This window comes from Myripristis murdjan, chromosome 15 (genome assembly GCF_902150065.1).
Source record: "Myripristis murdjan chromosome 15, fMyrMur1.1, whole genome shotgun sequence".
NCBI lineage: Eukaryota > Metazoa > Chordata > Actinopteri > Holocentriformes > Holocentridae > Myripristis > Myripristis murdjan.
The window spans coordinates 1,887,925-1,903,950 of record NC_043994.1 but is presented as its reverse complement, the minus strand read 5'-3'; the positions used below and the strand labels follow the sequence as shown (position 1 = coordinate 1,903,950).

General features: G+C 40.6%; 1 protein-coding gene across 4 annotated transcripts in view; it reads left to right on the top strand.

The window, feature by feature from the left end:
• The window catches only part of ltbp1 (latent transforming growth factor beta binding protein 1), a 174,226-nt gene that overhangs the window by 84,051 nt on the left and 74,149 nt on the right, over positions 1–16,026 (top strand). For 3 of the 4 annotated variants that reach the window (XM_030070901.1, XM_030070902.1, XM_030070900.1), the window contains exons 9-11: positions 1,397–1,456; positions 9,577–9,699; positions 13,238–13,405. In XM_030070901.1, coding sequence (XP_029926761.1) covers positions 1,397–1,456; positions 9,577–9,699; positions 13,238–13,405 — 351 coding nt within the window. The remainder of the gene's footprint in view (positions 1–1,396; positions 1,457–9,576; positions 9,700–13,237; positions 13,406–16,026) is intronic. The other variant, XM_030070903.1, reaches the window with a different exon arrangement.

Here is a 16,026-nt window from a genome sequence, read left to right as displayed (position 1 = left end):
AAGTGATTTTTTAGGTTTTCTTACATACAGAAAAGAACTTGTGATATGTCCTCGAAATATTCAATATTTTAGAGCAATCCTCACAGCAGTAAGGCAGAAAGAAAGACAGGTAAAAGAGGAGGGAAAAACTGACAAATACAGATAAAAGGGATTAAAAAATGACTGATCCCCACTTTGCATCAGAGGTTGTCAGTATGGAAGACACACACACATTGAAAGGGAAGAAAAATTATGTATCATAAAAAATAACAGAATTTGAAACAATAACATTCATGGCATCAACAAAAACTGTGTATATGGAAGTATTAAAATATTGCTGGAAATTTAGAGTTAAAGTTTCCAGCCAGTGTGTTGGGTGAAATTGTACCAGGATTTGATGTTTGGTGTTTTGACACTTAATAAAAACAAAAACAAAAACAAAAAAATCCAGAAAGACAGATGATTTATTGAAATTCACAATGCAAGGAGCAGTTGATTGAATGACCAGAACAGTGGAGAATCTCTTTATTACAGCCTAGCAAGTTTATAGAATACATTATGTACTGTATTGTTGTGCATGCAGCCATTGTGTTACTGAAAGAATTAGGAAAAATACTGTTAAAGATATTAATTTCAACAGCTATAGCCCTAGAAATTCTGTTGTACACAAAAGGTGTTCACTGTTGACAGTTTTAATAGTTATGTTAGGGGAAAATACAGTCTCACAAATCAAATCAAATCAATCTGATTACACAGAGGCAATTGAAAATACAACACTATGAATTAACTAGTGATGTTCACCTAGTTTTGATTTTTTAACCATGCAAAAAAAGGGAATTGTTAATTTAGCACCTATATGCAAACATATGCACTTTGTGGAGGTGATGCCTAGTGCCACTGTCTACCTCAAGAAACACTTAGATATCATTCAGCACCTTAAAAAAATATGTTCCAGTGTTTTTGATCCCTTCAATATTAGGAATTTGCGCTGGTGTGCAGATTTTCAGTTACAAAGGTTGGGGTTTAATTAATTCTTGCTGCTATGTGGATCAGTTGTATGGCAAAAATACCTGCAGATCGTAAGGTTTCAGAAAAGAGGATTGTGTGACACTATATGATGTAACATTTGCTAGAAACTGCCACATTGCTAGAGGAGAATCTATAATGGAGTGTGATGCTGTATTATCTCCATATATGAAAGAACTTCACCAATTGGGGCTATTGTAAAACCTGGAGAAGTCCCTTACCTAGACAGTAGTAGATACTGCCGAAGATGCTAGTACCAGCACTGCTAATGTTATTGCTTCTGCTCTGTTAACCATATAGGAAATATTTGAATGACACAATGACTAGACAGTAACATGTTTACCCCGCTCTTCCCTCTCCCCATTTTTGTCTTCTCTGCCCCCCTCCTCAGCTATCCCTCTGTTGGACTGTCCTCAAGGTTACAAGCGCATCAACAGCTCTCACTGCCAAGGTAGGAACACAGCAACACAGGATTACACTTTTCTACTCTTTCTTTTTCCTTTTTTTTAAGTTGCAAGCTTGTTGAGGTAACCATACCATGTCTTTAATCTATCAACCTTACAAATTAAAGATACCATGAAATGAGCTCCCAAGCCTTTACTTCCTGGACAAATGAATAACTGTTTCCAAATTCAAGGGTTAGATCATCTGTTCAGAAGTTAAATGTTTTTTTCTGAGAAGCCCTGCCCACTCCCATGCCCCCTTTGGCCAATCAGTATGAAAAGTCAATCATTTCTTCGTTGCCCCATGACCAACCTTTCCTCCAAATTTTATGCACATCCATTCATAACTTTATTGAGGTATCCTGCTTGGCAGAGGTAATAACTTGCACTTACATTTGTATGTAGTCTTGACCTTCCTTTTCACTTGTCACCACAGTAACATTCCAAAATGATAGCTGCGCAAAACAGATCTTGGCATATGGAGGACAGCAAAGGATACACCAGAGGAAGGCTGCATATCTGGGCCACATTTGAAGGACACTTTGGATTGGTACAGCCTTGATGAGCGACCATGACGTATACGATCTTGAAATGCAACCCTTGAAGGAGGTGGCCGCTGAATTGGAACACAGCTGATATCTTTACTCTGGGCCTCACGCTGCCCTAGGGGGCATAAATAAAAAAAAAAAACTGAGCCATTAAAACCTTCACAGATTTCAAATGATTTGATTTCACTACTTATCCTATCACTTTTAAATGACCCCTCTTTCTTTTACGGACATGTTCATTGAGTAAGTTGAGAAGAAAAACTTCCTGTATTGGTGCACAGGCCCTCTCTCCCCACACATATGGTGTACTACTTCACCTTGGTGCTCATGGCATGCTTGTATGTCCTCACGCTCGTGCTTCCAAACCACTAATGAATGTTGCTGAATGGGGACCCGCTTTGCTCGCTAAGGTTGTCTGTTCACCTTTTTTTTGTTAACATCCTGACAACCTTAGTCTTAAACCACTCATGTGTAGAGTTAAAAAGCTATATTAGCTATATTCCATAAGAAATAGATTAGATAGATAGAAGCCAACTGTTCATTTTTTAAATAGGCTTAGGTTGCTTTCACACCTGTGGCTGAGTCGGACCCTGCTTTGTTTATCTCCTTGATGCAATTCATTTGGGTTGATGTGAATACCCTAAGTGAGCCCTGGTGCGCACCAGATATTCAGTCAAGATTCAGTTCAGTCTGATTAGTAACCACACCAATGCTGCCAACTGTGGGTTGAGAAACATCCTATTGTACATTACCTCATTGGTATCCTTCCTTATGCAGTTGTGAAATCATGACACAATGTAGTATATCCAGCCTTCTACGATGGTACCGGGATCTGATGGCAGTTTCACAAGAGCTATGATTGGTCCGCCGAACTACATCATTTCTGGCATTTCACCCCTTCGGCTTCACTGCCTGCTGTAGTACCACATTCCAAGAGTTTTCACCTCACTACTTTGCACCTTTTGTTTGTATTGATTTGTGCATTTCAATTCTTTTGCACCATTTGTACCTAACGTGCGCATTTCAATTATTTTGCACCTTGTTTGCAAGAAAATAAAACAAGTTTGAGAAAATAAAACAAGTAAGTTTTGTAAAAACATGACTGCTTATTTACAATGCCATAAATAAGGTTTTTGAAAAGGCTTGTCAGTGGAGGTAACAATATGATATTAATATATCGGCGGGGAATTGCTTAGCGTACTAGACCGGACGCAGGACGCAGAAACGTGAGACGCACACACCAGCTGTGGAGCGACTGTGTGCACGCACCATCCAGTGTCCACACAACCATAAATCAGCCTTAAGAATGTGGCTTGTGTTTGTTTTCACACGTTGTTCTTCTGCTTGATGCCATCGCTAGAAGGGTTTATGACGGTTTACGGTTTATTATCTCCCCACTAAGAGAGAGCTATCTGTTAGTGTGACATTGCATAAATCCTTATCTGCTGAGAGACGGTGTTGATTTCTCATTGGATTGAGGAATCAACATAAATTGTGTTAAATCCACTCAGGATTTATTTTTCTGTCTTTGTCTTTTTCTGTGTTTCTTTCTTTCTTGTAGGTAGTTGATAGATTATCTTAATCTGTATTGATTTGGATGGGATAAAGACAGATGGTGGCAAACCTGAGTGGCAGAGCAGGTCAGACACTGAATCAAACCTGCTCCTCCTCAACCACTCAGTCACAACTCAGACAAGACGAGGAGAGGGAGGAGGAATGTGTTTCTGTGTGTCTTTATGTTTTTTCCATGCAGACATGAATGTACAGGCCTAGTTTCTTATTCTTCTTAATATATAAACAAAGATATTGGGCCACCTATACATTCCACCTACAGGAGCTTGTCTGACCTCCCATTCTAAATCCATAGGCATTAATATGGAGCTGGTTCCCCTTTGCAGCTAGAACAGCTTCCACTCTTCTGCAAAGGCTTTCTACAAGATTTTGCAGTGTGTCTGTGGGAATTTTTGCCCGTTCATCCAGAAGAGCATTTGTGAGGTCAGACACTGATGCTGGCCCAGAGGGCCTGGCTCACAATCTCTGTACTAGTTGATCCCAAAGGTGTTGGATGGGGTTGAGGTCAGGGCTCTGTGTGGGCCGCTCAAGTTCCTCCACACCAAACTCAGCCAGCCCCGCCTTTAATGAGCTGAAGCATTAAGATTTCCCTTCAGTGGAACTGAGGGGTCGAGGCCAAGCCCAGAAAAACCAGCCCACAGCGTGATCCCTCCTCCAGCAAACTGCACAGTCAGCACAATGCGCTCAGGCAGGGAACGTTCTCCTGGCGTTCACCAAACCCAGACTCGTCCATCAGACCGCCACATAGAGAAGTGTGATTGGTCGCTCCACAAAACACGTTTCCACCGCTCCAGTCCAGTCCAGTGGTGGCGTTCTTTACATCGCTTCATCCAGCACTCGCCGTTGTGCTCAGTGATGTAAGGCCTGTGTGCGGCTGTTCGGTCATGGAAACCCATGCCATGAAGCTCCCGGCTCAGTTTCTGTGCTGATGTTGATGCCACAGGAGGTTTGAAACTCTGCAGTTACTGAGGCACCAGAGCGTCGGACACTTTTACGCGCTATGAGCCTCAGCGCACGGCGAACCCGCTCTTTACATGGCAACTTTACATGGTGCTGCCCCCTGGTGGCTGAGTTGCTGTGGTTCCTAAACGCTTCCACTTTGCAATAATCCCACTTCCAGCTGATGGTGGAATATGGAAGTTCTGACTGGATTTGCATGAAACTTAGAGGAAAGGTTGGTCATGGAACAAGGAAGAGTTGATCATTTTTCACATTGGTTGGCCAAAGCTGCGTGTGGCAGTGAAGCTTTCCTATAATGATTTCTGTCCATTACTATGTGATTTTGTTGCTTACCCAACTACAATAGCCCATTCAGAATCTTTACTTTACAACAAACTGACTTAAAATTGTGAAATAAAATAAACTGTCGCTAGGTGAAAGTCCTTGCTGGATGTCATCAGCTCTCACCCTCTTTCCTTTGAAATTTATCAAATTTTCCTGATCACTGCAAGCCTTTGATCCAGGACTGACAGCTCAGGTGGCCCCTGTCCTCCATCTGTTTCTTACTTTTTTTGGGGGGGGGGGGGGGGGGGGGGGGGGGGGCATTCCTCTTCTTTTGGCATGCTCCTCAGTATTGAGCCACTTTTTTAGCTTCAGCCAGAGACCGCACCTCAGGGGACACAATATTTACTGCCTCCGTTATTGCAGTCCAAACCTTGTTCTTTTCAGCTGTCACTCCAGACGAGACTCTGTATGGAAAAGTACACCTATCCTGGATTCTTCCTCTGAAGCTATCTTTTAGATTTTTCTTCTTTTTACCTTTAGGGGCCATGTTTTCCTTTTTCAGAGCATGATTTGCTTTCTCCACAGCTATAGCTCTGCAAAAGGGCTTCTTTCCGTAGTGTGGTAATATGCTAATTGCTTGCAGGTGCTTATCAGTTTAGACTGATTCTGATTCAGTAACATGGGATAACAACAAAATTGGTTGGTACAGATATTTACTAAAGTAAGAACATTTCTGCACTGATAAATAAGTGAATGAGGCCTAGTGCCTCCAGTTTAAACAGCCTGTTTCTCAAGGGAAGTTTGGGTAAAGATTCAGTTTGATCACACGTGCCATGTTAGTGCTTAAACCTATGGCATGAGAATGCGGATATGTGGACATTTTTACAGGGTAATCAAACTTTCTGGAAAGGTAAGAATTAAGTTAAAAACAAAATGGTTTTTCTTTTCCTTCCGTTGGTAAGCAGAATACCTCTCCTCACAAGCACCACAGTGTTGTAAGCTAAGTTTGTGGTTCTTCACAGCGACAACAGAGGGAGCAGGATTCACTGGCCCACAGCAACATGGTGTTTGCCAGGCCTGTGGCTGGCATCGGAAGAGTGCAGAAAAGGGCAGCTGAGTGTGTGCGTGCGTGCGTGTGTGCGTGCGTGTGTGTGTGTGAGAGAGAGAGGGACAGAGAGAGAGAGAGTAAGTTACTATGCATATGTGCATGTTACAGCAAGTGTAGCCAGTTGATTTGGGCTACCTGAAACATCAGTTGGTCGTCTTAGGACATTCATGTTGAAATGCCATGTGGTGCACTCTACCTTTTTGCTCAGTCACAGTGAAGACAGTGACAGTGATGAGTGAGCCTAGGTTCCCACACTTTGAATCAGTACCCTATTCAAACTGTTCTCGAGAGCCAGTGATATGCTGTGGTCACACCATGATGAGGAAATAAGAACAAATTGCATGCTATCAATTGGTATTTCGTTTTCTCTACCGGTTTCATCTTGTTCAGACCTGTGGACAACTTAAAGGGATAGTTCACCCATTTTGAAAAATGTGATATTATTTCACTTCGCGCCTAGCTTTTGGATAGCTGCTGGATACTGGCTGGATACTCCAAATGCTAACTGTTTGCCACCTGCCATAGGGGTGAACTTCCCCTAGCTTCTTTTGCTCTGCTCTCTGCTATCACACTTTTTATGTTCAAAATTCTGCTACACATCATTAAATTATGTCTTTTTTTTTGTTCTTTTTGGGGTTTTTTTTGAACATTTTTTATGTTCTTAAAAATAGTCACACTACAAGACAGTCAAGGCAGAGTGTGCCTCTGCTGGTCTTGAATCGTGTCATAACTTTTCAGCTGCTTTTCAAAATATGTAAAACGATGCTACATCTGAATGTTGTAGGCATTCTCCTTAAGAAAAACTACACAAAATATAGAACCCATCATTTAGACTACATGAATTAGAATGTTTTTGATAAAACATTTTAATTAAAGACAAATGATAGCTTACCCTCTGATTAGCAAATGCAGATGGAAACCAATATCCTTTCTCTGTTCACTTCATTCCAGAGGCATTTTGTAGCCTCAAGGTAATTTTAATGTCAAGCTAATGATTGACTGTAGTGGGTGTGGCCTGCAAGAACAGCTGTGTTTCGGTTAATTAAGTCATTGATATTCCCGGCAACGGAACATTATTGTAAAAAACAAAACAAAACAAAACAAAACAAAAAAAAAAAAAACTGAAGTGGTACCCTTGTCTGATTTTGAGGTTTTACATAAGGTGATTGCATCATCTGTTTTGTGAGGCAAGTAGCTTTGAAACGCCCTCATTCACCTGCCCTGAGGGGCAAACTTTCACCAGCCACAGTGTTCATGGCTTAGATCCAAGAGATTCTCACTGTTTGACAGTACTGAGTGCAAAGGCGTCCTGTGGTAAAACCATCGCTGTAATATATCCACATAAAATATTAATAGGCTGCCTGAAGCAGTCCCTTCTCTTATTAACTTATGGTAAAGTAAAAGAGTGTGATATATACTGTGTATATTTACATATTCTTTATGGCTTTATGTGGTATAGGTGAAATTAATGTTTGCAAACTGGTCTTTGGATATTGCACTCAGACAAAAGCATCCAGGATTCCTGAATATTGGTTGCCATCTTGGTCCCTTTTACAGCAGAGGAAGTTGGAAACAACAGATGGCATTCTGGAAGCAAAATTTTTTGGACTTATCCTCCTAACACATGCTTCAAATTCAGGTCTCGTCCATAACAATATCCACACTGGAAATACCAGACCACACTAGAAATACCAGAACAAATTTATGAGTTCTGTTCATCCCTTCCAAGCAGCAACTGATGCTGAATGGTGACCAGAATTTTATGCTTTATCTCTGCTGTTTTTATGCACAGGTCAATCCAAAATCTGCAGGTACAGTACCACAGACTGATCCATAGATTTGAATGGAGGGAAGAGGATTATTAGATTGGGCAGTGCAAATCAGCTCTCAACATGGCCATGGATTCAATTCCAAAGAAATTAAGATAATCATTTTCTTCACCTTTCTGTCCTGTACCATTTCTGTTTTCTGGTTTTGATCCAAAACAGCATCTATATGTGCATTGCATTCAACTGAGAGACCAAACAACAAATGTTTGGCTGCCTGTCTTTTGTATTCTACATAAATAAATAAATAGATAAATAAATAAATACTGATATAATCTGATGTGCGCAGCATTAATCATAAAACTTTCTAATCTAATCTAATCTAATCTAATCTAATCTAATCTAATCTGTGGAAAATGCAATCCACTAAGGAGGCTGTTCTGTTGATTTCTGTCACTAACTGAACATGCTGTGCAAGCTCTGTGCAAATTTTCTGGGCTAATGTGGATGAATTTTCAGTGTGTCTGAGTTAGCCCTTAAAGTCCCTTTACAGGACTGTTGTTTGTTGAGTTACAGCCTGCCAAGAGGGCAGGGGGAGACAGTTCCATCAATAATTGCAGGCCCTACTGTTAGAGATGAATTGATAATGTACATAATAGCCCTTTAACCCTCCTGTTATGTTCACATTTTGAACATCTTTTATGTTTGGGGTCAATTTGACCCCTGCAGTTTAAACTTCCACAAAATTATTATAATTAAATTTGTTATCAAAGTTTATGTGTCAGGTACTTTATGTTTCTTTGTTGATTACCTAAATAGCCCTTTGAATAAAACATAACTCCCTCCCACCCCCATTTATACATCCAGTATTCCTATTAGATGACAATGGAAAAATATTCAAATCACCATAAAATCTCACTGATTGACCTAAAACTGGAAATAAATATTAATTTTTGGTGTTTTAATGGCTTTATATTATTTCTAAGTACAGATTTTTGTTATTTATAACCAGTGCGTTACAAAGTGTGTAGAGGACATTGAAAACATATCATGTCAATTTCATGTTTACCCGGTAGTGCCCATTACATTAGGAACACTCATTAAATATGAAGCAAAAAAAAATGACGTTAATCATTTATTTAGAGATGTTAAACATTGGCTGGGGTCAAATTGACCCCAAACATAATAGGAGGGTTAAAGGGATAATTCTACTATTCTGAAAAATTTGACGTTATTTCACTTCCCCCCACCCCCAGCTGTTCTGTAGGACAGTAGTGGTGCTCTCTTCCTCTCATTGTTACTGAGTGCTGGATACTGGCTGGATGCTCCAAATGCTAACTGTTAGCCTCCTGCTATTGAGGTGGACAATAGGTGCCTTAAGAATAACTGCATATCATTGAACTTTGAGCTAACCCTAACCTTAAGGAAATCAACCAGCTCACAAACACCAGGATTTAAACCCAGTACTACAAACTGTAATCTTTCAAGAATCTTAACTTGACAGCCAACATTTTGCATTAATACTGCTATCACCCTTGGGATGTCCTCAGGTCCTAATTTCTGAATGCTGCGATTTGAGCTGTGAAACAGCAGAAAATAAAAGTGTACATAAATTCGTCTTTGAAGGCTTTTTAACTGAAAACAGCAAATACATTTATCAAACTGAAAAATGGAGATCAATGCTGCAGCTGTTATAGGGTCAGTTTGTGTAGATCATTGATTCTTGTATGTTTGAGATACATTATATTTTAATGGAGTTCATTCACATAAAAAATGTTGCAGCATGGTGTGAGCGTGACAGTATGTTCCCATATTGTCAATGTGGGGCCTGCCAGGAGAGGTTCCAACAACAATTTCCCTTGGTTAACTGCATTGGCATTAATTGTGTATTGTGTTGTGTGGATTCACAGATGTAAATGAGTGCCAGCTGCAGGGGGTGTGTCCTAATGGAGACTGCATGAACGCCATAGGCAGCTATAGGTGCATATGTAAACCTGGCTACATCCCCGACCCCACGCTCTCCACATGCATACGTAAGTCTTGAAGTCTAACACTATCACTTTCCTGCTCCCCTCACTTCCACACTGATAATGTCACAGACCAGGGATATCTCAGAGTGCAGTGTCTTACACTGACATCAAGAAATGCATTTGCATGTTAGATTCTGTAGTTCAGATTTGCTCCTTCACTAGTTTTCCAATATGAGTTTATTTTCCATGGCTTACTTTTCAACAAAAGACATGGGAAATATAATTTCATTTCCATTATTTCCACCTGCTCCAAAGGACACGCGTAGCAAGGATCACTGGGAATGCTGCTAAAGCTGTTTGATTGATGGTATGCATATGAATGTGGGAAACAAATGAAAATGCATGGATGAAAGCATGGTGTTTATCATATCAGATTCTTCCCTCAAGCATGGAGGTCAAGGCACAACATACTGCCAGACCCAGCAGATCTCATATCTCTCAGCTGGAGGGAGATGGAGGAAGAGGAAGAAGAGTGAGAGAAGCAGGAATAGAAGAGGGCAGGAAGGGAAAGGAAGGGAGAATAAGGGGAGAGTAAGATTAGTAAGACCAAGGTCTTATCAAAGTGAATCTCTGTGGTTTTGATCAAGAGTGATTGATTTGCAGTGTTGATCAGCAATGTCCCCTCATCATGGCATGTTACTGAGCATGTCTTCCCTCATTTTGTCAAAACCAGGAGTTTGCGTTTGTGTGTGTGTGCAAGTACATTTCTGTTTGTGTGTGTGTATGTGAACAGGGTGCTGGGAGTGGCTTTCTCCTGGTCGTCCTCTATTTATCTTACAGCTAATCAAAGCCGAGAGGCCATTCATCAGCATCACCGGTTAATCCAAGGAGCCCAGCTCCTGGCTTGTTCTTACATGGAAAAGAGGGACTTGGGAAATTCATCAGAGACAAGCCACCACTGACCCCCCCCATCTCCCTGCAAATTCACACATGCACAAGCACACTGAGCACATATATCACCTGTGACTGCAAACATCAATGCTAGATTTAGATATTGGATCCCTTATCCCTTTCCACTTTACTTGGTGATAAAACAAAAAATATTTCTTAATTTAAGAATGCATAAATTCAAATGATATCCGCATACATTGTTGGAACTAGGAGAATGTGTGAAAGAAGTATGAATTTCAGAAGAAATAGAAATAGAAAAAATCACACTATATAACCCGCCCTCCCCCCAAAAAACAAACAAACAAACAAACAAAAAAAAGTTAGCATGTGGAGCATCCAGCCAATATCCAGCACCCACTCACTCACTAACAGTGAGACAAAGATAGCACCACTACTGTCTAGCTGGGGGGGAAGGGACATAACATTGTATTTTTTTTTTCTTCCCAAAATGGATGAACTACCACTTAAAGGCCTCATAGCAGGAGAGGTGTGTCAGCAGTCAGGGTGGAAGCACACATACAGTTAGTTTTTTAAGGTCAGAGTCATCATTTGTTACTCAGTGGATTTGTTTGGTGCCAGTGTTGTATGGAGGAGGGGGTTCAGTTCTAGTCCTTGTGACTTTAGCAAAGCATAATGGGCTCGCATGTGGTCACTGTGGTCATTTAAACTTTGTGGTGTTCATGCTTAATCCTGCGGGGCCAAATGTAGTTCTGGTCAAGAGTTCTCTGTCAGGTCTGCATCTTGACAAGTGGCTGGGGATACACCCATGGCTGTCATCAAGAGCCTACCTACTTCAGAAATAAACTTACACTAGTCTGTGCAGTTAATGTGTCCGGGGTAGGAGCAAATAGGTTTCAAGTAACAGACAACACCACAAACGCTATCGACCTAGAGAACACCTGAAAAATGGATGCTTTGTTTGAAAAAAATTTGTTTGTTTCTGATTTTAAGTACCACCCATATTTGGAACGTCTGTTTGTTCCCTCTCACATTTAAGACAAATCTCCCACTGAAGTCGCCAGTTGTTCTCAGCATAACAAAAAGAAGTATTGAAGTTCTCATAAGTTTGTGAGTTTTTTCTTATAAATTTACCACATTAATCTCAGAGAATATCCATTTTTTTTCCTCACAAAGTTACAAATTTAATCTTGGAAATTGAAACTTGGAAACTTGGAAACTGGAGTTTTTTTTCTCAGAATATTCCCCCCCTTCACCTGGTGCTGTAATTTTTTCCTCTCCCTACATTGGCCCTAATACGCCATAGTAATAAATGTAAGGCAATATATGGTGTATTTTATTGTGCTTGAAAGAGTTTGTCTTTCCGCTGTGGAGGTGGAAAAAAAGCATCACGCGCGGTGGACAGCTGCAGGTGACTGACATAGAGTCAGCTCTGTTCATCTGAGCAAAGAGGTGGGCTTTGGCTTTGTTAGCTAGTTATCCAGCCACGTGCTAATCTAGAAAGGATGCTAATGCTGATGATAACACACAGCCTATGGCCATTAATAACACTCAAGGGATGTCTAAGAAAGCATGTCCATTATGGGAGCTGAAATGAAAGTGGTCCGCTCCGCTTCAGCTCCGTGTCAGCTCCATTTGTTGTCTGCCGTGGCCTTTAGAAGGGATAAATATGTATTTAAATATGTTTTCCATCTTGAGAGATTAATGTCAAAGTGAAACAGACAAGTGTAATGCAGAACAAAGGAAGTTTGTGATTTCAGGGATGTGTACCTGCTTGTACCTCCATGAGCTAAAGTGACATAAATAATACAAAATGTGAGTGCGCATCGACCTGGCTCAAGCAGATCAGCACTGGTGGGCACATGTGGTGGTGGCACCAAAATTGTGTGCTACCTGATTACTAACAACACACCCACTACTGCATCTCCTGTCCCAGTGTGGAGCAAAGCACGTCACCAATATATGAAATAGGCGCGGGGCAATATTTATGGGCAAGTGATGTTTCATATTAACAAGTCATAGACATGACTTACTTATGGTAACATAGCTGAAAAAAGAAACATTATTCACTCTCCTTGGATGTCAGCGTTCTGTCAGTGTTCCAGGGGTGCTTTGCTATAGTGCACTTCCCAGCCCCCATTTGGTTTTAGGATTGTTTTACATTCCCCTCACGATATGTAACACTTGCAAAAAGCCTGACTAAACCAGCCAAGCTCTGCTGCATGCCTATATTGGAGCCAACATTTGAGTTTATTTGATAGTGCATGAGGCATTGGCATGGGACGAGAGCTTTTTTTGTTTTTTTGCTTGTCTGTGTGTGTATGTTTTGTGTTCTGCTTTCACTTGTTTAATGTACTTGTCTTACCCATCGCACAAAAACCCTCATGAAAATATGAAATGTTTTGGTGGTGGCCTGACTTTCACCGTGAGATTTCATATATATTTTTTTCCTTTTTGCACTTTTCATGTTGTTTTAGAACTGTTGTAGAACTGTTTTGGGGGCAGGGTTTTGTATTGATGGGAAGGGAGGTATGCTTTGGTGAAGGGGACTTCTTTATTTCTCCTCCCTCTCTTTTTCTGTCTTTCCCTCATATATGTGTCTCCTACACTCTGGCGCACCTCCGCTTACGTCTCCCTCCCACTCCGTCCTCCATCCTCCTCCTCTTCATCCGCCTCCTGTGCTCCTCTTCAGCCAACATGCCTGCCATCCAAGAGGAGAAAGGGGCTTGCTTCCGTTTGGTCAGCTCGGGGAGGCAGTGCTTACACCCGGTGTCTGCTCAGCTGAGCAAACAGCTCTGCTGCTGCAGTGTGGGCAAAGCCTGGGGCCCTCACTGCGACAAATGCCCCCCCCCAGGAACAGGTAAGGCCCCATGCCATGCCAGACATCCGCCCTGTTAGGCCATCCTCCATTCAACAGTGTGGCAGTTCAGTGTGGCCTTGCAAAAAGGCAAACATACATACCTCAAAGAGCGTGATTTAAGGGCCCCATGCTGTCCACTCTTCCAGGTGTTGATGTTCCAACTGTTGATCTCCCTGCAAGATGTATTTGTGGTTTTGAGTACCTGTGGTCTGCTAAATATAGTTTCACAGCTCCTCTCTCTTGCCTTTCTCCTGGAGCTCTGGCAGCACGGTTCATTAAGCCAATCAGAAGAGAGAATCAGCCCCTCTCCACTGATTGGCTGGCTGTTTTCTGAGTGACATATGGTCGGGCCAATCACAGGCAAGTAACTGAAACCTACGGTACTCACCGGTAAACAGGAATCATCATCTTATATAGATCTATATTATGTATGACTGTCATGACTAAAAATCACTTACTGGTCGTGGAGTTGACGTTGGTCCAGACAGCCTTATGTATGACATCACAGAATGGAGGAAGTGCTGTCCACTCGTCTTAAAGGGAGAGTTTCAAAAAATGGGCTGTGTACATTTCTCCGTTTATCACAGGTTTAATGCATGGGACAGTATTTATGGGACCTTCCCTATCACCAAAAAAAAAAAAATTGCATTTTTCATGCCATGGGGCCTTTAAGACATTTTATAAATCATTTTGATCTTCTGCTGAAATGATCTACCACACATAGAATAGAATATAGAATATAATCTCAGCATCGAGGCAGAAAAAAGCAACACAATAGAAAAATTTTGCACTAATTTATTATGCTTCATATCTTCATCAGAGCATCTTACCAAAGAAAAGAAGGCCAACCTCTTTTATCTCCTTCTAGTAAGCAGGTGACAAGTTGCACTAGCCACACTACTATAAATACATAAATATGACAATAATATATATAAATGTGTGTGTGTGTGTGTGTGTGTGTGTATGTATATATACACACATGTATATATACGTGTGTGTGTGTGTGTGTGTGTGTGTGTGTGTGTGTGCATGTATATACATACACCCATGTACACACACATGTATACATTTGACATATGTGTATGTGTGTGTGTTAATACATATGTATATGTTATATGTACATATACATATCAATCACAAAATCACCACAAACAATAATTATAATTAAAATGGGCTGTCCAAAAAACAAGGTCAGCTGAACTAAAATGACAGCTTCTATGCTGACAGCATAGAAGCAAATCATATAAGTAAAGATGTTAAAAAACAAACAAACAAACAAACAAAAACAGTGTGTTTCTCACCTATATGGCACTGCTGATGGAAGGTGCATGTTGTCCCCTAATTACTAGAAGTTGATAGAAGAGGTTGGCCCTCCTTTTCCTTGTCATGATGCTATGTTGAAGAAGTGATACTGAAACACATCATCTTTTTCTGATGTGCTGCTTTTTTCTATTTTTTGAACATTGAAATTTCATAGTTCAGCACTCAACATTGCCCTTAGCAAGGAAGTACACATGCGTCCCCTCCTACCAATCTCAACTCAGAATCAGATCTCACTCACTTCCTACCTGACTCCACCGTGTATTTTAATGAAAGCAGATTGGGGATAACAGGTACACCATTATAAGCGCTGTTTGGTATATCCATCATTATTATTACTATTATATGGTGTAATTGGGGAGTGGCTACCAATGATCTGTAGGAGGTCAAAATCATGCTCTATGCGGTATGTATGTGTACATTTGATGATAAACAACACCACATTAAAATGCCAAATTTTTTAGCAGATTTTGGCATGATCTTCTCCATTTAAGAGAATTGAGCATATTGGTGTTCTAGGAACTAATAGAAGGCCTCACTGTTAGAATAGCAGATAGTATAGCAATAGTACTGTGCGGCAGAATAGAAATGATTGTCATCAAAAATTATAAAAAAAAAAACCTCTATAGATCATACAGAAACTTGGTCTTTAGGTTTTACACAAAGCCCTCACAGTAGGAATTTATAGAAAGGCTGCTCTGTATGAACTGTAATTCCTTATTTGGAATGAATATGGATATGAATATGGATTCATGGATACTTTGCAGTGCCCAGAAGACTCGGGTCACATTGTCTAGCTATTCATACATTTAGTTGTATGTACTCAGAAAATCACATGGGTACATCATGACCAGGGACTACAATGTTGAGTGAATGAATAACATTTCCTTTAACACAACTCATCATGACAAAGGATTCCTCTCAGAAGTCCTAGTAGGATTTAATCAAAGTGTAATATATTGCCCCTGCAAGTAAGAAGTAGAAGTATTTCCATGGAATTGAAGAGATAATATGATCTGAATAGGATCCCTGAATAGTGAAATGAAGAACATAGGTGTTAACTCATTGTGCACATTAAAAGGTAGAGTTCACCCATTTTGAAAAATGTGATATCATTTCACTTCCCCCCAGCTGTTCTGTAGGACAGTAGGTAGTGCTATCTTCCTCTTATTGTTACTGAGTGTTGGATACTGGCTGGATGCTCCAAATGCTAACTGTTAGCCTCCTGCCACTGAGGTGGACTTCCCCCAGCTAACATTCTTAAATATAACCACTTTAATCCACTCAGATTGCAAATACAG